Here is a 23,370-nt window from a genome sequence, read left to right as displayed (position 1 = left end):
AGATCTCTACCCATTTTTGTGAAGTGTGGTTCGGATCGAACTATAGTTGGATATAGCTGCCCTTAGACCGATCTCCCGATATAGGGTATTGAGGCCATAAAAGATCCATTTATTATCCGAATTCGATGAAATATGGTCCGATCTGGACTACATTTGACAGGAATGGGTGGGGGTTTACCAGAACACACTGTGCCAAATTTCATCGAATTCGGATAATAAATGGATCTTTTATGGCCTCAATACAATATATCGGGAGATCGGGCAGTCGGTCTAAGGGCAGCTATATCCAAATATAGTCCGATCTTAACCACACTTTATAGAAAAATTACCAATTTATTGTGTCAAGACTTTAAGTCTGGAGATCGGTCTATATAGCGGCTATATATAACTAAAATCCGATTTTTTGAGATCAGAAGATCAGGTTTATATGCAAAGAATACGAAATCATCAAGCATTGTTTGGAAAATATTTTTATGTCCAAGATATCTGCAAAATTATAAATACCCATCTTTTGGGTATAAATGGGTAAATACTCAGGTATTTACCCAATTTAATACCCTTTAGGTATTTACCCATCGCCTATCTGTATTTATTGTCAGGGGAATTGTGCACACCTTAAAAATGATTAATTAAACTGTTTTGTGTCACCCGGTATGTTTAGCTGTCGAAAGTTTCTGACATCGGTAACTTCACTCAGTTTGGTGGTGTTCATAGCCATACGTTTGCTTGAGAGTACCATTTGTACTAAAACCTTTGTGGCATAAGAGAGTAAAAACTAAAGAGTACTAAAACTTATGTTCCGCTACAGCTGATTTTGACAATTACTCTGTTTGTGGTCTCTGCGGCAACAATTACGAAACGCTTATTTTTCGATCTGATTTTATAATAAAAATGTTATTTAATATTAATTAAAGAATATAATACAAAAATCAAAAGTAAAACAGTATAGTATTGAAGAAATTATGTCCGCACAATATCAAAGATTTCTGAAAGTACTGGAAAAGTGGCCGGCAGACAAATCAAAAGTGGGCAGGTAAACATGACGAACTGGAATATAATTGATCTTCCCACTCACTGCATTCACACAACCTCATTACATTAATACATTCCATTCATTATCGCCATCTATTAACACCAAATTTGATTCGTTGAAGCGATCCAGTCAATTATGGTTTGCCATAGGGGACAGGTTGGGCAAAATTTAGATTTCATGCATTTCACATTCTACCTTAAAACACTTATTAGTGTGTGCTTGCACTAACATTTTTCTCAGGTTTTTTGTTGTCCATCCTATAAATTGGTAGTGACTGCGTTCTCTTTGTTCAGTAAAGTCGTGTGTTTAGTGTAGTTTGTTTGGTGTAATTATAGTGACTTTTTTGTCTTGGATATCTTGAATTCCCCTAAAACATGGCTTCCAAATATGCATATCAGCTTATGGATGAAGAATATTACTTCGGTAGTGGACAAGAGTAAGTTATTTTTTGGAATACAATGGACTGTAACTCTATTGAAAAGTACGTTTTGATTTTTTTCGATTTATCAATATTTGTCTATGTGCGTAGGCACACATATGGGTTACATTGGACAATTGATATTTTGTGAACCACGTGGCTTAAGGAATAATTGAAATCCAATGTTTGCTATATTTTAAAATCAATTGACTTATTTAAATAATTTTTGTATTTAGGTTTACTTCATACACAACAAACAATGTGAACTGAATCTAAATGAAAAACAGTAAATGCACCTAAATCGAATTCAAGTGGTGATATATAAATAGACTGTTGTTGTTGTTGTCATTGTAACAGTTTATTGTGTTCTATCTTTCGTCTGCTTGATTCTGTTGATTGTCAAGACCCGGGAACTCTGCGACTAAGATGGGGTGCGTCCACGGGGATCTGGGTCTGAGTCGAGTGGGACTGGCTGGGCAGTAAAACAGGTGATGTGTATCGTGCGCTCCCTGGTTACAATCGGGCACTTCGGCATCAATCCTTGCTCTGTAATAGTTGAGGCGGCTGCATCTGCCGGAACGTAATTGAGCCAGAACTTCTCTGGTTTGCCGGGGGAGGTCAATTTCTTCAGGTGCAATGGGAAGCGGTCGTTCTCCAAGGACTACATTCACACGGTAGTCATTTACCGTATCTGCTGCCGTGTCTGTATGAATGGTACCTAGACCAGCTTGATAGGTCGCTTGATCTAGAGGTTCTCTCTTGGGGCGCTGAACCTCACGCTCTAGATCATGTAAATCTACCTTAAGGCTTCTGGGCGGTGTATATCTATCCACAAGATAATGATTTGGATGGTCTCTGCGATAACAACCAAAAAGGTATTGCTTAGACAACATGTAGTTATGTATTCGCACTGGTAGGATATTTGTCTCCTGATGGAGGTGGTCCACATGAGAACTGAGGAGACAGCCCGTCGCAGTTCGGAGGGCGGCATTCTGACAGATCTGAAAATTATTCCACTGCGTGTCACAAAGTTGACGAGACCACACTGGCGCTGCATAACTTACCACAGACCGGCCAATTGCTTTGTACGTGGTCAACAAGGTTTCTTTGTCTGCATCCGAAGTGCTGCCAGCAAGTGACTTGAGGACCTTGTTTCTACTTTTGACTTTATCGCAGATTGGTGTGACATAAGGGGAGAATGTGTAAGAGATGTCAAATGTGACGCCAAGTATTTTGGGACACTTGATGGTCGGAATCATTTCTCCATCGGCCATCACTGTCAGCTCAGTATTCACCTCACGCGTATTTGTAGTGAACAATGTGGCTGAAGATTTGGTGGCGTATATCTTCAGACTTCTTGCAGCGAAATATGAGACAAGTTCGCTGAGGTAGACGTTCAACCTATCGCAGATGTCATCAATGGGTGGGGGGCCTGGTGCCATGATCGTACAATCGTCCGCATATGATACGATCTCTATGCCGTCTGGAGGGGGTGGAATGGAGGATAGGTAGAGGTTAAACAGTGCCTGGAATATCACATCACCATGTGGAACTCCCTATTTCAATCTACGGTGCTTCGACATCTTATCCCAAAATTCCACAATTGACTGGCGACCACACAGATAATTCGCGACCCATCGTTTCAGGCCTGGCTGGTGGGACGTGTTGGCGATGTCCTCAAATAATTTGGCATGGCTGACCGTGTCGAATGCTTTCGATAGGCCCAGTGCCATGAGGACCGTCCTATCACATGACCTGGGCTGATTAAAGCCACGGCAAATCTGTGCGGTGATGGCATGCAAAGCTTTTGTTGTGCTATGCAGTCTTCGAAATCCATGTTGATGCTTAGCGAATGGAAATTCTCCTATGAGGCTCGGGAGGAGTAATGCCTCAAGCGTCTTTGCCGCTGGTGAGAGAAGGGAGATCGGTCTGTACGACTCCCCCAAACTCGGGTCTTTTCCAGGCTTTAGTAGCGGGATCACTCTGCCCATTTTCCAGACATCGGGAACTATAAGAGTGTTCAATGACAGGTTAAGGACAGTGGTAAGGTACTCAACTTCAGGTGAATTCAGATTCTTCAACGTCAATGTAGAGATTCCGTCGGGGTCCAACGCCTTAGATGATTTGTCGTCACGGATGACATTCGAAACTTCGCCCACGGCAAAATGTGATGGCTGTTCATCGGCTCGGAGTCCACGAATACCTGGCGCATCTCTTCGGATCAGTCACGGTTATTTCGTCAAAAGTGACTGAGGTCCTGTCATCCCGTCTATCGGGGTTCGAGAGTGATTTAACAGTAGACCACAGCTTGCCCACACCGGTGCCTAAGTTACATTGCTCCAAGTGTTCCAGCCACAAATTCCGCTTATGTTCGTTGACTACCCTGTTTATTTCCAGATTCAGCTCGCTGATTCTAGGGTTAGTGGGGTACGCTCGTCTGCGAGTGCCACTACCTGCGCCTGGAAATTGGGCCGCACTTGGGGTATTCGACCGGCTGGTATAAAGCGAGCGGCTGTTGCGTTAATGATGTCTCGGAATTTACTCTCGGCCACAATCACATCCGAGGGGGTGGCAGTTCACTGAAGCGGCGTTCTTCTGATAAACGTCCGGCGCTCAGAGGTTACGAAGTCGGGTGGTCGATCGATGGTGAGAATTATAGTCTGAAGTGGAAGTGGTCTGACCTCAAAGAGATGACGGCTTGCCAGGATACCTCACTCAGGAGATCAGGGGATGCAATGGAGATGTCTGGCGAGCTGCTTTCACCTCCTCATAATCCTAGTGGGGGCATCCTCATTCACCGTGCAAAACGTGGAGCTTTCAATTTGCTCTGCCAAAGCTATGCCACGCTGGTCGTTACCTGGGGGAGAATGCCATGAAGTGTGATGCGCATTAAAGTCTCCTAGAACCAGACGATTATGGTCAGAGAGTAACCCACTTATGTCGGGGTTATGTACACGTTGTAAAGCTTTATCACGGCAGTACCGGACCTGACTGCTATCCCCATGCACTCCATGTAGGAGTGGAGTATTACGAAGGCCAGTCTTACCACTCGCAGAATCCATCGGCTTCTATGCATGGCATAGTACCTGTCACAAATTACACATTACAAATTAAAATTAGGGAATTACCACCATTGAAAATTTTTCTGAGGTGTTCGCCAGTATTCGAACCCAGGTTTTCAGCATCATAGGCGGACATGCTGCGCTAAATCTTAAGCGATGTTCAAGTTCAAAGCAATTCCTTTTCGCTGAAATAAAGTGATGTAGAAAATGCCATGATGTTTAGAAAACAAATGCGACCTTCACCTTGATTACAAAACGAACGATAGGGAAAGGCGGATGTATTCAAGAATCCTTCAGAAGTTTTGGTCTGCATGGCATAGTACCTCAAAAATGACGCCAGAATTAAGGAGGGGATAGACACTGCTGAACATTTTTCTGATGTGCACGCCAGAATTCGAACTCAAGCGTTCAGCATGCTAACCTCTGCGCTGCGGTGGCCTCCTATATTTGGCAGCTTTGCCTAAATCTTTTTTGGATAACAAATGTGTCCTCCACCTTGATTAAAAAAGAGGACAGACGGACGAACGATACGGTAAGAAAACACAGAAAGACGGATATAGCCAAGACTTCTTCAGACGTTTCGTCTTTGCGTAGAAGATAAATTTGTTACAGACGGACTTTTTCGTTAAAAGCCGGAAGCTCGATTTTAATTTCTGACCTATGGTTTCTTTGCAAATTTTCTTAGCATTCGTCGTAGATTTCGGTTACCGCTCGGCGGGTTTTTTTTCATACCAGACAAATTGGCCCACCGTAATGAGCACCGCATGGGTTGGAACCCTGAGTTCCGATTTGTGTGGTGTTCATCATCATCACGTCAATCCAAATTTGGCCACCAATAATGGAATAGGGTTGTTTATGTGTCAATTAACAATTTTTTTTACATTTTGTATGGATTGTTCTATGTGGTCATTATAAGTCAAAGGAAAACTTTGTGCAACGAAAATTGGCTCGTCCAACTTTTGCCTTTATTTACTTTTTGTTTTACATCACATTTCTTTATTAACATACATATACACACATTCATAACTTAATTTATCATCCACATCATTACCCCCCGAACCCCCCCCCACCCTCTAAAAGTGAGTGTGAATTTATAAAAAAAATTTGATATACAAATTGTATTCATTCATAATATGCATCTATCTATTTCCGTTAGGGACCTTGGTGAACAAATACGTAAACATATTGCTACTAGTCTGGCAAATCCAGCATCTTTAACGTCGGAAGCAACCGATAACGTTACAAAACAAATCGATTCTATTGAACGTTTGGCCAATAATACCTACGGTCGTAAATACCGAAGAATTTACGATTCCACCGCAACTGGTCTATCGGCTCAACAGTGTAATCAAGTCCTATCTTCGGAATTCCTGCAATACCTGAACGAAGATAGTAAAAAGAGAAAATAAATCGTTGCAAAGTTACTAAAAAAATGTGGCATAGACAGTGGATAAAAACCTACTGCACCTTGACTCAAAGTCGAACGGTGAAACCGCAACACATACCGGTATTATGCCAAGAAGCTATAAATTTTCTAAAACCTATGCATGAGCAAACATTCATCGATATGACATTTGGAGCTGGAGGTCATACGAAAGAACTATTGGATCGCCACGGTGATATAAAGGTATATGCTCTGGATCGTGACCCCATAGCCTACGAACTTGCCAAAACCCTGAGTACACAATACCAGGGACGTTTAATTCCTTTGCTGGGGAAATTTTCCGATTTGCCTCGTTTACTTGCAGAACACAATGTACAGCAACACAGTGTGGATGGGATTCTATTCGATTTTGGATGTTCATCGATGCAGTTTGATGAGGCTGACAGAGGTTTTTCAATTTCGAAAAATGGTCCCCTCGATATGCGCATGGATCGTGGTAGTGATGCAAATTCCGAACAAATCACAGCAGCCGATGTGTTGGCCAGAGCCGAGGAGACCGATTTGGTTAAGATTTTACGCATCTATGGCGAAGAGAAGTCGGCCAAGAAAATTGCTCGAGCCATTGTCGAAGCCAGATCCGCATTACATAAAATAGAAACCACAAAGCAATTGGCGGATTTAGTAGCGGCATGTATGGGTGACACATCCCATCGTATGGATAAGATGCAACGCCCAGCGCATGTGGCTACTAAGACATTTCAAGCGCTGCGGATCTTTGTTAACAATGAACTAAATGAAATCAATTATGGCATGATTTTGGCAAATACTTATTTAAAGCCCGAAGGACGTTTAGTGGCCATTACCTTTCACTCGCTGGAAGATACCATAGTTAAACGTCATTTGAATGGCAATGTCATAGAGGGTCTGGCCAATCCAGTGCCGCTAAAGTATTGTGGTTACGATTTCACCCATGACAAAGAGTTGGTTGAATCATTTGTCTCCTCCAATTGGAAGCAGTTGCACAAACATGTACTGGTACCAACAGAGAGTGAGGTGGCTCGTAACAGTCGAAGTCGATCGGCAAAATTAAGAGCTGCCATAAAACTGAAATAATTTATTAAAATCTTGCTCCAGAATGAATAAAATAATGATGTTCTCTGAATATTTACTTTTGTAGTTAGAAGAAAATTTTAGCATCGAATTGTGAATAAAGTGTATAACGAACATAGAGACTTCTTCATTGATTTTCGTTTCTTGTTCTTTAATGTCACTCAACTTTGATTTATAGAATACTTGCTGAACCGGGCCCGCTTCGCTGCGCCTTCTTTTACTTTATATGGAACATAATTATGCTTTGAATGCATATTTTCGACAATTAAAGAGCCTTTAGTGAAATATCATGCTTGACTAACAGTATAAGAATATGAATGCCTTTATCTGAATCCTGTATGATCTTTACTGGTCTATGAATTCGCTGGGAGGGTTTTGGGTTCATTATCTTTTGGGTGTTTGAAATACTCTATTCTCAAAAGCCTTTTTTCAGCCGGATATTGTTATGATATCCGATTTGAGGGTTTTTCGGGGGTGAGGTGGTTCTCTAAACATTTGGCCCTGAAAAAAATATCAGCATCGGGCTCAAATAGCATTTATTTTAACCCCATATTGCCATTGGTTTAAGGGGGGTTTACACTTTGCACCAAAATTTGTACTCTTTGGGGGGCATTTTGGAAAAAGGGGCTGTGCCCTAAATACATTGTCCCACATTTGGATATCAGATTTGTTTTCTATTCTCAAATACCTTTATTTGAGCCCCACATTAACGTGGTCGGTAAATATGCTCTATTTAGGGAGTGGGGTGGTCAGACACTTAGCACTGAAAATATATCAGCATCGTTCTCTACTCCCAAATATCATTTATTTAAACCCCATATTGGCATTGGCCTCAAAATTGGGTATCGAATACGTTTTCTAATCTCAAATACCTTTCATTTAAACCCGGTTTAGGCTATGGGCCCTAAAAACTATCAATATCAAGGTCCACTCCCTCTAATAGCCATAATTGAGTAGTTTTTTAACTTATGTTAGAAAATGTACGTCTTATGCATAGTGTGATTATTTATAGGCCTGATGGCTTCGCATTGCATGAAATGAAATAAATAAATTGTTTTGGTGAGCAAATCCGTCCCATTTGAGGATTATAAGGGAGTGGCACGTCCCCTTTCACTTGACCCCCATATTGCTATGGTCGTAAATTTGTCCCCTTTTTGGTGGTGTTTTTGGGAGGGGCGTCTCCCTTAACATTTGGCCCCACATTTGGATATCAGATTCGGTATTCTACGCTTAAATACCTTTTATCTAAGCCCCATATTGCCATGGTCAGTAAAAAGTCCTGTTTGGTGGTTGTTTTGAGAAGGTTCCACATTTGGATATCAGATTCGTATTCTACTCGCAAATACCTTTCATTTGAGTCCCATATTTAGGGGTGTTTTGGGGGTTGGGGTGGTCCCCCTAACACTTGATCCGACAATTGGATATCAGATACGTTTTCTTATCCTAAATACCTTTCATTTGAGTCCCATATTGTCGTGATTGGTCTAATTATATATTTGGTTGGTTTAGAGGTGGGGGGTTGGGGAGGCCACCGTAGCGCAGAGGTTAGCATGTCCACCTATGACGCTGAACGCCTGGGATCGAATCATGGCGAGACCATCAGAAAAACTTTTCTGCTCCTAATGCTGGCAACATTCGTGAGGTAGTATGCCATGTAAAAACTTCTCACCAAAGAGGTGTCGCACTGCGGCACGCCGTTCGGACGCGACTATTAAAAGGAGGCTCTTTATCATTGAGCTTAAACTTGAATTGGACTGCACTCAATGATATGTGAGAAGTTTGCCCCTGTTGCTTAGTGAAATGTTCATGGGCAAAAGTTTTTAGGGTGGGGTGGCTCCCCTAGGTACTCCATCCGAAATTTGGATATCAAATTTTTATTTTTAGGGTACTATAAGAGCGCACACAAAATTTCGCTTAAATCGCACCCACCCATCACCGAGATCTGGCGTTTCTGAAAATTAGGGTAAGGGGGAGGGTCCATTCTACAGACTTAAAGTCTTGAGGCAATAAATTGGTTATTTTTCATCCGATTGCGATGAAATTTGGCACAGTGAGTTCTGATAGACCCCCACCCATTTCTGTGGACCACATGGGCCCATATTTGGATATAGCTGCCCTATAGAATTACTGCCCGATCTCCCGACATAGGGTATTGAAGTCATAAAAGATAAATTTTTTACCCGAATTCGATTAAATTTGGCACATTGAGATCTTGTAGACTCCTACCCATTCTTGTTAAAGGTGGTCCAGATCGGACTATATTTGGATATAGCTGCCATATAAACCGATCTCCCGATATAGTGTATTGCGCCTATAAAAGCAGCATTTTTCATCTTATTTCGATGAATTTTGGCACAGCGAGTTCTGGTACCCCTCTACACTTTTTTGTTGTATATCGTTCAGATCGGACCATATTTGGATATAGCTGCAATATAAACCAATCTCACGATATAGAGCATTCAGCCCATAAAAGGAGCATTTTTCATCCGATTTTGATGAAATTTGAAACAGTGCGTTTTGTTGAATATAGTACTGATCGGGCAATATTTGGATATAGCTGCCATATAGACCGATCTGCCGATACAGAATACTGAACCTATAAAATAATCATTTTTTATACGATGTTGATGCAATTTGAAACAGTGGGTTTCGATAGACCTCTATTCCATTTTGTTGAATATCGTCCAGATCGGACCATATTTGGATAGAGGTGCCATACAGACCGATCTCCCGATGTAGAGAATTGAGCTCATAAACTGAGCATTTGTTTCCGATTTTGATGAAATTTAAAACAGTGCGTTTTGGTGCCATTCTAAACCTATCAAAACTCACTGTTTCAAATTTCATCAAAATCGAATAAAAAATGCTCCTTTTATAGGCTCAATGCTCTATATCGGGAAATCGGTCTATATGGAAGCTATATCCAAATATGTTCCAATCCTGACGATATTCAACAAAACATTTTAGAGGGGTACCAAAACGCACTGTTTCAAATTTCATCAAAATCGGATGAAAAGTGCTCCTTTTATGGGCTCAATACTCTATATCGGGAGATCGATCTATATGGCAGCTATATCCAAGTATGGTCCGACCTGGTGTAGAAAAGGCATAGAGGCCTGTCAAAACTCACTGTTTCAAATTTCATCAAAATCGGATGAAAAATTCTCCTTTTATGAGCATAATACTCTATATCGGGATATCGGTCTATATGGCAGCTATGGTCCGATCTGGACGATATACAACAAAAAGGTTTAGATGGTTACCAGAACTCGCTGTGCCAAATTTCATTGAAATGGGATAAAAAATGCTCCTATATTCGCCTAAATACCCTATATCGGGAGATCGGGCGGTCGGTCTACTTGGCATCTGTATCCAAATATAGTTCTATCTGGCCCACACTTCACAGAAATGGGTAGTCTACCGTCTACCAGAACTCACTATGCCAAATTTCATTGCAATCGGATGAAAACTGACCAATTTATTGCCTCAAGGCTTTAGGTCTGGAGATCGGTCTATATAGCGGCTTTATATAACTAAATTCCGATTTTATGAGATCAGATGGTCAGGTTTATATACAAAATCGTCAAAAAATGTTTGGAAAATGTTTTTATGCCCAAGATATCTGCAAAATTATAGTGTTATTATCTTCGTATGTCGAGAGGTGCCCTTGTTTCTAAACTGCATACTTAGTCGCATCTGTTTGCCAGTACTATTCTTCGCTTTATCTTAAAACTGACGTCGTTGTAGCAGTTTGTTGTTGAGTGTCCAGATCCAGGAACTATGCAACTAAGATGGAGTGCGTCCAGGGGTCTGAGTCGAGTGGGTCTAGCTGGGTCTTAGTCGAGTGGGTCTAGCTGGGCAGTTAAGCAGGTGGCGTGTGTCGTGTGGTCCCTGGCCACAATCGGGACATACATCTTGCACGTCGGCATCAATCCTTGCTCTGTTGGAGTTAAGGCGGCTGCATCTGCCGGAACGTAAATGAGCCAGAACAACTCTGGTTAGCCGGGGGAGGTAAATTTCTACAGGTGCAGTATGAGGCGGTTGTTCTCCAAGGACTACATTCACTCATTACAATGGAAGATAGGTAGGAGTTAAACAGTGCCAGATATACCACACAGATAATTCGCGACCCAGCCCATTTTCCAGACATCGGGGACTATAAGAGTGTTCAAAGACAAGTTGAGGACAGTAGTAAGGTACTCAACTCCAGGTAGATCCAGATTCTTCAGCATCAGAGTAGAGATTCTGTCAGGGCCACGGATGACATTGATTTGTCGCCACGGATGACATTCGTAACTTCGCCCACGAAAAATTGTGATGGCTGCCTATCCTCCTTCCCTTTCACTCTCGCGATGCACAATAAATTGACGGTTGAACAACCTGGCGCATGTCTTCGGATCAGTCGTCGTCTACCGGGGAACGAAAGTGACTTAATAGGAGACCACAGCTTGCCTAGGTTAGGCTAGGTTGAAAAGAGGTTGCAGATATTAATCCGCCCCATGCCACTATGGACATACACCTAGCCAGAAATGGGCTTGTTGTGCGCTCTATGAACTATGAAGTAACCTCAAAAAAGAAAATTTTAAGCTCGGAATTCCTTGCTACTTACAAAATCCTTAATTGTTTTTCAATACCACTCCTCCAAGTTGGTTCATGTCTGGTATTGTTGCTCCACCTAAGTGCCGGTATCTGTTAGACGCGAAAGCCAGGCAATGACAAAGGAAATGCTCCAACGTCTCATCATCTTCCCCGCAAGCCCTATACATGATATCACTTACCGAACCGATTTTATTGGTACCTTTATGATACCAATAGCTATACTGACCTCCTTCTTACTTCCTTTCAGTAATAGCCTCGTCTTTTCACGATCTGGGATCATAGGATTTCGCCGTCCTACCTACCGTTTCGCTGTTCCAAAATGTTGCATGCGCATTCGTCGCCCACTCCCTTAACTCGGTCTGCGTCGACCGAAAGGCTTCGGGTTAACCAAGTTTATTGACGCCAGTCCTCTGGCCTTCACCGCCAAATCGTCTGCCCTTTCATTTCCCCTTACTCCGTTATGGCCCGGCACCCAAACGATGCGGATTTTGCCATCCCCAGAGAAGGCGTTAACCTCCTTCTTACACTGCAAGACTGTTCGTGATCTTAACGTTCTGGTTGTTATTGCCCTAGTGGTGCCGACGGCAGCTGTGCCTGGCACTCGACTTCATGGTTCATCTCAGGTATCCGATCGGAAACCTCTTCCCTTGCTTCCAGGTTTCCTTTCGTCGCCTCGATTATACTGCGATGGTATGAGCTGCTTCCATCCTTAATCCATTCTCCCATCGCCTTAAGTCTCAAAGCCGCAGTGGCTGCCTCACAATTAATCTGTATGTCAATGGGTCGGATATCTAGAATTCTCTGGGTTAAGAGGTCTCAATCTCTGGGTCTAGCCCAGTCATATGCCATATGCAAGACCCTTTCGGCCCTTCTGCATAGCTTGTTCAGATCCTTACCCCTAAGAAGTATTATAACATCGTCTGCATAGCGGTTTCAAATCCCTCCTCAGTCAGCATCCGTAATAGGCCATTTATGGTGGCCACCCTTAGGAGTGGCGATAAAATGCCCCCTGTGGCGTGCCCTGTGCCACTTTCTCCCTTATATTTATGCCATGGGACACACAATTTATCCACCTGTTTCTTAGCATATGGTTTATAAAGTCTCTAAGGACCGGGTCCACCCGGTACTGGTTTAAGGATTGGATCAGTGTGTCGGTCTGCACATTGTTAATAGCCCCCTCGATGTAAATGCGCACCGCCAGTGTGTACGTTTTGGCATCGATAGATTCTTCTATTTTAGGCACAACGTCGTGCAGGGTAGTCTCCAACGACCTTCCCTTGACATACACATGCTGTTTGTATTTTAGCAGTTCGCTGGATGTCCTACTCTTTAACATAGTGTCCACAATACGTTCCATGGTTTTGAGTAGAAAGGACGTAAAGGTAAATGCTTATGGGTCTGTAGGCCTTTGGGCTTGGGTATAAACACCACCCTTGCCTCCTGCCAGTATATGCAAGTCCTAGGCACGCTGTGAAAATGTTGGCCATACGAGGCGCCAGATAGTCTGCCTCTTTCTGTAGTAACGCCGGATATATTTTATCAGGTCCGGGTAACTTAAATGGTTTGAAGTTCCTCAAGGATTCCTTCACCATAAATTCCGTAATTATAAACCTTCGATCAACGTCATTCATCAAAAGCCTCAACATGTCCCTCGTTGTTTCCGCTCTCACTCCCATGTCGTCTACTAAAGTTTCAGTTTGGACATGGGGTTTTTAAGAGAAACTTTCTATCTTGGCGGCGTCATTAACGCTATCGATCTGTTAGCAGAAAAGCTTCCAGGAGGCACGTTTTGCCGCTCTGGTAATCTTATTGTATTCCTTGAGCCATGTGTAATACACATCCCAATAAACGTCCGCTTTTTTGCGACGTGCTCTGTTAAAAAGTTTGCGGACCTCATTCCCAATATTGCGAATCTCCCCGGTCATCCAGGGTTTTTCTTGACCTGATTTCCTTTCCCGAAGAGGACAACTATCTTCGAAGGACCCCATCAGTGCAGTCGTAATCCTGTTGACATTTTCGTCAATGTCTTCTATGCTTGGAGAATATAAATTATCTTACCCAAGTCTTCTTCTGAGTAGCCTTCCGTGTTTTGTCCAATTGGTTTTCAACTTATTCCGGAAGCTTATCGGATACGGCGCTGGCTGTGCTATTCTAAACCTAATGTAGCGATGGTCAGAGAAAGAGTGTTCCATGGAGACCCTCAAATCCTGAATCTTATCGGTTAGATTTTCCGAACATATCGTCACATCTAATACCTCCTCCCTAATCCTATTAACAAAGGTAGCTGTTTTCCTCAAAGAAAAAATAACTATATATTCGTATCTCGGAATAGGTACTACCTATTACGAAAAAATTTTAAAGCATTTTGGAGTAGGCTAGAAATGGACTCCAAAGACTCAACATCTGCGTGTTGTCCTCCCCTCCTATAGGTGTGGGTGCCTTGGCACCTGTAGTCGAGAGTAATGCTTCAAGCGCACAACTAGTCGTCAGACTAATAAATGAGGAAGAGACGGATAAACTAGAAGAATGCTCAGTTCGTCCCCAGCCTTTAAGTAAAGGTGGTGTTTGTGACTCGGATTCAGACAGCGACTGTGTCAATGAAACAGTCATCGCAGCCGAATCGAGAGATAAGGCATCGGGATGACAGCAGAAGTGCGCGATGGTTTTGCTCGCGATCCTGTGCATAACGAAGGAGACAGAGGAGTATGTACCGGCAGCGTACTCGGGCAAAAGTGCAGGATGCTGAAAGGGTTAGAACTGACATTCCAAGCACTACTATGGAAGCTGGAAAAAGAATCAGAATCAAAGAATCTCCCGAAGAGCATAACACTGCTAAAATACTGAAGAAGAAAAAGAGCTCCCCGCTTTCAAGTACTTTGGGAAAACCAAGCCAGCCATCCCGCAATGGAGACTCCAGACTGTGTCCTGTGGAGGTGGACAAAGTTGGAACAGGAACGAAGGAAGTGCGCACGGCCCCTGAGTCTTCATGGAGGACTGTGACTTCGAAAAGGCCACAGCCATCATGGAAGGGGAAGATGGTCGCTGAGAATGGTAAGGAGCTGCCCTCTTACGCCAGAGTGCAGAGTGCAAGGAAGCACAACAGAGATGAGCTGACTTATTCAGTCATCAATATGGGCTGTGCATCCGGTAGGATTCCACCAGTTCATCGGTCCCAAGTAGAGGATCTGGTTAACGATCGGATTTTTGAACTTGTGCGGAACTCTGTAGAGTGTTAAAAGGAGATTAACGCCTTCTCTGAGGATGGGAAAATCCGCATCGTTTGGGTGCCGGGCCATAACGGTGTAAGTGGAAATGAAAGGTCAGACGATTTGGCGGTGAAGGCCAGAGGACTTCCGTAAATAAACTTGGTTAACCCGAAGCCTTTCGGGTTCACACAGTCTGAGTTAAGGGAATGGGCGACGAATGCGCATGCAACATTGTGGAACAGCGAAACGGTCGGTAGAACGGCGAAAATCCTATGGGTGGATCCAGATCGTGAGAAGACGAGGCTATTACTGAAAGGAAGCAAGAAGGAGATCTGTCGATCTAACCATGTCCGTTCGTCTGTCTGTCGAAAGCACGCTAACTTTCGAAGGAGTATTGTAAATGGGTCATATCGGTCCATGTTTTGATATAGCTGCCATATAAACCGATCTTGGGTCTTGACTTCTTGATCCTCTAGAAGGCGCAATTCTCGTCCGATTTAACTGAAATTTTGCACGTAGAGTTTTGGTATCACTTCCTAAGTATGATTTAAATCGGTTCATAATCTGGTATAGCTGTCATATAAACCGATCTTGGATCTTGACTTCTTAAGCCAATAGAGCGCGCAATTTTCATCCGATTTGGCTGAAATTTTGCATGAGGTGTTTTGTTATGACTTCCAATAACTAAGTACGGCGTTAATCGGTATAGAACCTGATATAGCTGCCATATAAACCGATCTTGGATCTTGACTTCTTGAACCTCTAGAGAGCGCAATTCTCATCCGATTTGGCTGAAATTTTGTACAACGGCTTCTCTCATGACCTTCAACATACCTGTCTAATATGGTCGATCGATCAATAGCTTGATACAGCTCCCATATAAACCTATCTCTCGATTTTGCTTCTTGAGCCCCTACAAGGCGCAATTCTTATCCGAATGAACTGAAATACTACACAATGACTTCTACAATGTTCAGCATTCATTTATGGTCCGAATCGGACTATAACTTGATATAGCTCCAATAGCATAACAGTTCTTATTCAATACTCTATGTTTGTCTAAAAAGAGATACCGCGCATAGAACTCGACAAATGCGATCAATGGTGGAGGATATGTAAGATTCGGCCCGGCCAAACTTAGCACCCTAATACTTGTTAAAAAAAATTATTAAAGCAATTAACAACTTGTTTGACAAATTTTATAAGTCAATACTTTGTATTAAAAGCTGATTTTTTTTTCTGAGCGTGTTCAAATAAGCTCGATGTTTGGATTAAGATCTTTGATATTCAAGCTACTTGATGGACCTTTATTAAATTTTCTTTGCAATGAATATGATGGATTTGCATCGATATTTACACTAAATCTTGTGCCAAAATTAGCATTAATTTCGTTGTAGCCAAAGATGCAAGGGAGTAATTGGCGAAATACTACAGTCAATAAATAACGTCAATACGTTATTAATAATTAGCATAGAAGAGCTTTTGCTATCAAGTTCCCGCCAACTTTTTCATCGAGTGCTTTGGAAAAATGGCATTCACTTAGCACATACAGTATCTGGCGATAGTGCGTAGTGATTAGTACTCTGAATATATTTCATTACCAAAATTTAAAATGGGGTAAGTTTAAAAAGATTAAGGAGCAGTATACAACATTTACATTATGTTGTATTTTGAATTTGTTCGCTAAATAATCATTGACATCAGTTTAGGAATTTATTACATGAAGGAGATCAATTAAATTGTGATGGGCGTATGGGAATTTGTTCCAAAGTTTCGTTTACCCATGTATTTTTTAATATGCAATTCACATTTTTAAAGAGATATACAAAATCGGAATCAGAATCTTAGCACTTGCTGAGATTAGAGTTATAAGTAATAGTATTGTTAATTGTGTACCATAAATGACTAAAGTGCATCGCTATACCCAAATGTTGGAAAAGCTTTACTCTGAGCACCTAGAAAATCCTTAGTGTTAACTTTATGTGGAGATAACCTTCCGTGCTATCTTTGCTCCAAACGCTACAGATAAAATTTTGTTTGGGAGCGTCGAATGCTTTTTTCTAAACTCGATTAGGTGTAGCTAACTACAATATATCCATAGTACCATTAAAACAAACTGGCTCACATTTCTATGAGACAAAAAAGGTGTAATTTTTAAGCGGATAGTGGCATCGTCATGAAATCTGCAATTCATGGAGGCTAAGATGTTTTTCAAATAATATAAAAAAAAAATGGCATCCGATAATTGGATATCATGCCAATATGATATCAGGAGCTTAAAATATCCGGCAACCTAATATTGGCAATACTACGAAATTGTGTTTGTGTTGCAAAAGGTTCATTTGTGGTTCGATTTTTATAACCACCACCGTAGGATAGGGGGTATATTTATTTAGTCATTCCGTTTGCAACACATCGTAATATCAATTCCCGACCCTACATAGTGTATATATTTTGGATCGTCGTAAAATTCAAAGACGATTTAACGATGTCCGTGTGTCTGCCCATCTATCCGTCTGTCCGTCCGTCTGTTCTAATCACTCTACAGGCTAAAAAAAATTGAGATATTGAGCTGAAATTTGGCACAGACACGTCTTTTTAATGCACGCTGGTTAAGTACTTGAACGGGCCAAATTGGACCATATTTGGATATAGCTGCTATATAGACCGAGCTGCCGATAAAGGGTCTGAAGACCATAAAAGCTTTATTTTTTATCCGATTTCGCTGGAATTTGAGACAGTGTGTAGTTTACGGCCTCCCGACATCTGACCCGAATATGGTCCAGATCGGAACATATTTAGATATAGCTGCCATATAGACCGATCTATCGATAAAGGGTCTAATGACCATAAATGCTTTATTTTTTTAACCGATTTCGCTGAAATTTAAAACAGTGAATAGCTTTAGGCCTCCCAACATAGGACACAAATATGGTTCAGATCGGAATATATTTAGATATAGCTGTCATATAGACCGATCTGCCGATAAAGAGTCTGTAGCCCATAAAAACTTTATTTATTACCCGATTTCGCTGAAATTTGAAACAGTGAATAGCTTTAGGCCTCCCAGCATAGGACACAAATATGAATCAGGTCGGACTATATTTAGAAATAGCTGCCATATAGACCGATCTGCCGATAAAGGGTCTGAAGCCCATAAACGTTTTATTTTGTACCCGATTTCGCTCAAATTTTAAACCGTGAGTTGATTTGAGTCTCTCGATATCCGAGGTCGGACTATATTTAGATATAGCTGCCATATAGACGGATCTGCCGATAAAGGGTCTGAAGCCCATAAAACTTTATTTTTTATCCGATTTCGCTATTTACATCCGCCCCAAATATGGTTCGGATCGGACTGTATTTAGATATAGCTATCATATAGACCGATATGCCGATTAAGGGTCTTAAGCTCAAAAAAGCTGCATTTATTACCCGATTTTGTTGAAATTTGAAATACAAAATTCAAAAGTGACTTATATTTATTAGACCACTCAATGTCCGTGCCGAATTTGGTTGCATAAGTTATCCAATTTTCACTGGATTGTGCCGAAAGGGGGCTTTCATATATGCCCGAGGTGGTGGGTATCCAAAGTTCGGTCCGGCCGAACTTAATGCCTTTTTACTTGTTAACTGTGATTACTTTTTGATAATGGCTGAAAAATCTCACAAAAAAGATAATTCGACTTTCCAGTTCTCATTTAAAAGACTAGCCTTCCTATATGGCACATCTGTAATCTCCAACCAGTTACATTAAAAAAAATATCTGGAATTATACTGAGACATTATCCAAATCTGCAGCGATTTTACCAAAAACACAACATTCATATGCATTCAAAATAGCTCCCAATCTTTTATTCAATATGACTTGGAATGTAAAAGTAATAAATAAGGAGTTTAATGCAAAATATAAGATATTTGGAGTATTTCAACATAATTTGTCTGTTGTACTGACAATCATTGAATTTATATATCGATAACAAGTAATGTTGGACCTTTTGTCAAGTTCAAATTTTGTTTATTATAGTGGGCTGCTTTACTTGCGACCCGTCAACATGTATGCACCTTATCTCCTAAAAGTACTTATCTTTGAATTTGGTAACTAATGTGCCTTAATTTTGGACATACATACGTTTGTACATTAGACTGCTTACCAAGACAGCTGAAAAGTTTTTGGAAATAATTGGTTTGTTTTATTTACCAAAATGCCCTATACTAACTGGAAATATTTGTGGAAAATTTCAAATTTAGGAAATTTGTTTTTCGAAAATTGGACATAACAGCCAATGGTATATATGGATCAATTTTGCCTATCTACAATCGCAAACGATCTACACTAACAGGAAATATTTATGGAAAATTTCAAATTTAGGAAATTTTTTCTTCGACACGTTTTTTTCTTAAAAACGAGATAACAAGATATGCTTTTACAAATTTTGTTGATGACCCAATTTTTTCCAATACCAAATGACTTCCTATAGAAACAACTTTTGCACCTAAGCTCTTAATTTTCTTATATATAACAAGTAAAAAGGCATTAAGTTCGGCCGGGCCGAACTTTGGATACCCAGTACCTCGGGTAAATATGTAAACCCCCTTACGTCACAATTCGATGGAAATTGGATAACTTATGCACCCAAATTCGGCACGGACATTGTGTGGTCTTATAAATATAAGTAACTGTTGAATTTTGTATTTCAAATTTCAACAAAATCGGGTAACAAATAAAGCTTTTATGAGCTTCAGACCCTTAACCTAACCGGCATATCGGTCTATATGACAGCTATATCTAAATACAGTCCTATTTTTACCATATTTGGGTCGGATAGCGGATACTCACTGTTTCAAGTTTCAGTGAAATTGGATCAAAAATAATGCTTGTATGGGCTTTAGACCCTTTATCGGGAGATCAGTCTATATAGCAGCTATATCTAAATATAGTCCGATCCAAACCATATTTGGGGCGGATGTCGTTTCAAATTTCAACGAAATCGGATAATACAATAAATAGGGATTTTATAAGCTTCAGACCCTTATCAGGAGATCGGTCTATAGGGCAGCTATATCTAAATATAGTCCGATCCGGTTTATATGGCAGCTAAAGGGTGATTTTTTTGAGGTTAGGATTTTAATGCATTAGTATTTGACAGATCACGTGGGATTTCAGACATGGTGTCAAAGAGAAAGATGCTCAGTATGCTTTGACATTTCATCATAAATAGACTTACTAACGAGCAACGCTTGCAAATCATTGAATTTTATTACCAAAATCAGTGTTCGGTTCGAAATGTGTTCATTCACCGTAACGTTGCGTCCAACAGCATCTTTGAAAAAATACGGTCCAATGATTCCACCAGCGTACAAACCACACCAAACAGTGCATTTTTCGGGATGCATGGGCAGTTCTTGAACGGCTTCTGGTTGCTCTTCCCTCCAAATGCGGCAATTTTGCTTATTTACGTAGCCATTCAACCAGAAATGAGCCTCATCGCTGAACAAAATTTGTCAAAATTTTAACACATTTCGAACCGAACACTGATTTTGGTAATAAAATTCAATGATTTGCAAGCGTTGCTCGTTAGTAAGTCTATTCATGATGAAATGTCAAAGCATACTGAGCATCTTTCTCTTTGACACCATGTCTGAAATCCCACGTGATCTGTCAAATACTAATGCATGAAAATCCTAACCTCAAAAAAATCACCCTTTATATCTAAATATAGTCTGATCTTAACCATATTTGAGTCCTCTGTTACTCAATGTTTCAAATTTAAGCGAAATCTGTTAAAAAATAAAGCTTTTATGGGTATCAGACCCTTTATCGGCAGATCGGTCTATATGGCAGCTATATCAGAATATAGTCCGATCTGAACCATATTTGGGTCAGGTGTCTGGAGGCCTAAAACAACTCACTGTTTCAAATTTAAGCGAAATCGGATAAAAAATAAAGCATTTATGGCCATTAGACCCTTTATCGGCAGATCGGTCTATATAGCAGCTATATCCAAATATGGTCCGATTTGGCCCGTTCAAAAACTTAGCCAGCGTGCATCAAAAAGACGTATCTGTGTCAAATTTCAGCTCAATATCTAAATTTTTAAAGGCTGTAGAGTGATTACAACAGACGGGCGGACAGACACACGGACATCGTTAAATCGTCTTAAAATTTTACGACGATCCGAAATATATATACTTTGTAGGGTTGGAAATTGATATTACGATGTGTTGCAAACGGAATGACTAAATGAATATACCCCTATCCTATGGTGGTGGGTATAACAAGTAAAAAGGCAAAAGTTCAGGCGGGTCGAACTTTGGGTACCCACCACCTCGGATATATACATTAACCACCTTTATGAACCCATAGCAGCTATATCTAAATATAGTCCGATCTTCACCATATTTCAAAAAAATTGACCTTTTATGGGCCTAAGAACTTAAATCGGTAGATCGGTACATGTCGGTACATCGAAACGGTGTCGGTTAGCTATATCCAAGTATAGACCGATGTAGACCATATTGAACACGAACGTCGAAGAGCCTAACATAGCCCACTGTGTCAAATTTCAGCGAAATTAAATAATAAACATGGTTTTATGATCTCAAGAATTAAAATCTGGAGAATATATCGCAGCTATATCCAAATCTGGACTGATCTGTGCCATATTGAACAGAGATATCTAGGAGCCTAACGCAACTCATTGTTCAAAATTTCAGCGAAATATGTTAATAAATTCACCTTTCATGAGCCTAAAACCTTAACCTTAATCTCGACCGATCTGCATCGTATTGAACTGCACAAGTCGCCGTCTCAACATTCAGCACAAGACGTTTAATCGAGAGATCGGTATATATGGCAGTTATCCTTAGGTGGTGGTTTAGTGGCAAATTCACGATAAGCGCTCAACACTGGAGGGAAATATTATACAGTTACTATAAAAATGGCACAAAAATATGTATGTCACAAAGTTATTCCAACTTTTTATTTTTTTTTTCGTGTAGACAGATAATTCAAACAAACTGATGCATTGTCAGTGTCTTAAATATGTCAGCTGGCAACACGTCGGCTCCTGCAGCCTTAATATTCCCTATATTGGTTACTGCTTCTTTCACCTTATTCTGCTCATGCGGTTTATATTCCATGTTTTTTAAGGCGCAACAAATACGTAAAATTTTTTAAACAATTCTTTGGCGTTTACGAAATTTAGTACAAATTTTCCAATTTGCCCGGAAGCGATTTTTATACCCTACACCACTACTTTGGTGCAGGGTATTATAACTTAGTGAATTAGTTTGTAACACCCAAAAGGATGAGAGATAGACCCATTGATTAGTATACCGATCGACTCAGAATCACTTTCTGATTCGATTTAGCTATGTCCGTCTGTCTGTTCGTCTGTCCATATTAATTTGTGTACAAAGTACAGGTCGCAGTTTTCATCCGACCGTCTTAAAATTTGGTACAGGCATGTTTTTCGGCCTAGAAACGAAGCCGATTGAAATTGGAAAAAATCGGTTCAGATCTGGATGTAGCTCCCATATATATGTTCGTCCGATTTTCAGTAATAATGCAATAAAATGGTCATTTGGTAAACGATTCTCTCCCGAAGTTTGGCAGGAAGGATTTTTTTACGACTCTCACAATATAAATAGAGTGTTGTTAAAATCGGTTCAGATTTAGATATAGCTCCGATTTTCAGTAATAATGCAATAAAATGGTCATTTGTAAACCGATTTTCTCGAAATTTGGCAGCAGGGATTTTCTCTTGACTCTCAATATTACTGGTGAATTTCATGGAAATCGGTTCAGATTTAGATATAGCTCTCAGTATCTGAGACTGCCACAGTATCTGAGGAGTTTGCTCGAAACCGGTTCGGATTTAGGTATAGCTCTTATATATATGTTCGTCTGATTTTGAGACATATTGCAAAAAAGTGTTCATTTGTTAACCGATTCTGTCGAAATTTTTGCTGGAAGGATTTTGTTATGACTCTCAATATAACTGGTGAATTTTATAGAAATCTGCCCAGATTTAGATATAGCTGTCATATATGTATATGGCCAGATTTTCAAACCAAGAGCCACTGCAAGCGCAATGTTTGACCAATCTTTCCTCGACGACTACAACATTATCTGAGAAGTTTTTCTCGAAATCGGTTCAGAAGTAGATATAGCTCCCATATATATGTTCGTCATATTTTGGCAGCAGGGATTTTCTCTTGACTCTCAATATTACTGGTGAATTTCATGGAAATCGGTTCAGATTTAGATATAGCTCTCAGTATCTGAGACTGCCACAGTATCTGAGGAGTTTGCTCGAAACCGGTTCGGATTTAGGTATAGCTCTTATATATATGTTCGTCCGATTTTGAGAAATATTGCAAAAAAGTGTTCATTTGTTAACCGATTCTGTCGAAATTTTGCTGGAAGGATTTTGTTATGTCTCTCAATATAACTGGTGAATTTTATAGAAATCTGCCAAGATTTAGATATAGCTGTCATATATGTATATGGCCAGATTTTCACCCCAAGAGCCACTGCAAGCGCAATGTTTGAC

General features: G+C 40.6%; 2 protein-coding genes and 1 non-coding gene across 4 annotated transcripts in view; all 3 read left to right on the top strand.

Moving 5' to 3' along the window:
• Positions 1–818: 818 nt before the first annotated feature.
• LOC106093221 (C-1-tetrahydrofolate synthase, cytoplasmic) overlaps positions 819–23,370 on the top strand; it is a 47,602-nt gene continuing 25,050 nt past the window's right edge. Inside the window, exons 1-2 of one of the 2 annotated variants that reach the window (XM_059363434.1) lie at positions 819–1,033; positions 5,670–5,922. In XM_059363434.1, coding sequence (XP_059219417.1) covers positions 963–1,033; positions 5,670–5,922 — 324 coding nt within the window. In that variant the 5' untranslated portion in view covers positions 819–962. Of the gene's footprint in view, positions 1,034–5,669; positions 5,923–9,650; positions 9,654–23,370 lie in introns of those variants that run through there. The other variant, XM_059363435.1, reaches the window with a different exon arrangement.
• On the top strand, positions 1,381–1,777 carry LOC106093222 (uncharacterized). Its single transcript, XR_009397251.1, has 2 exons — positions 1,381–1,469; positions 1,563–1,777. It is a non-coding gene; the product is annotated as an uncharacterized LOC106093222 (transcript).
• Positions 5,946–7,127, top strand: LOC131993964 (probable methyltransferase-like protein 15 homolog). The gene has a single exon (XM_059363439.1). It carries the CDS (start codon positions 5,946–5,948, stop codon positions 7,008–7,010), a length of 1,065 nt encoding a protein of 354 aa, XP_059219422.1. The 3' UTR covers positions 7,011–7,127.

The sequence above is a fragment of the Stomoxys calcitrans genome, chromosome 2 (genome assembly GCF_963082655.1).
Source record: "Stomoxys calcitrans chromosome 2, idStoCalc2.1, whole genome shotgun sequence".
Taxonomy (NCBI): Eukaryota; Metazoa; Arthropoda; class Insecta; order Diptera; family Muscidae; genus Stomoxys; species Stomoxys calcitrans.
This window is presented reverse-complemented; position numbering and strand designations above follow the sequence as displayed.

Excerpts from the sequence above, each read along its gene's own strand:
- LOC131993964 (XM_059363439.1), top strand. The coding sequence starts at position 5,946 with ATGTGGCATAGACAGTGGATAAAAACCTACTGCACCTTGACTCAAAGT.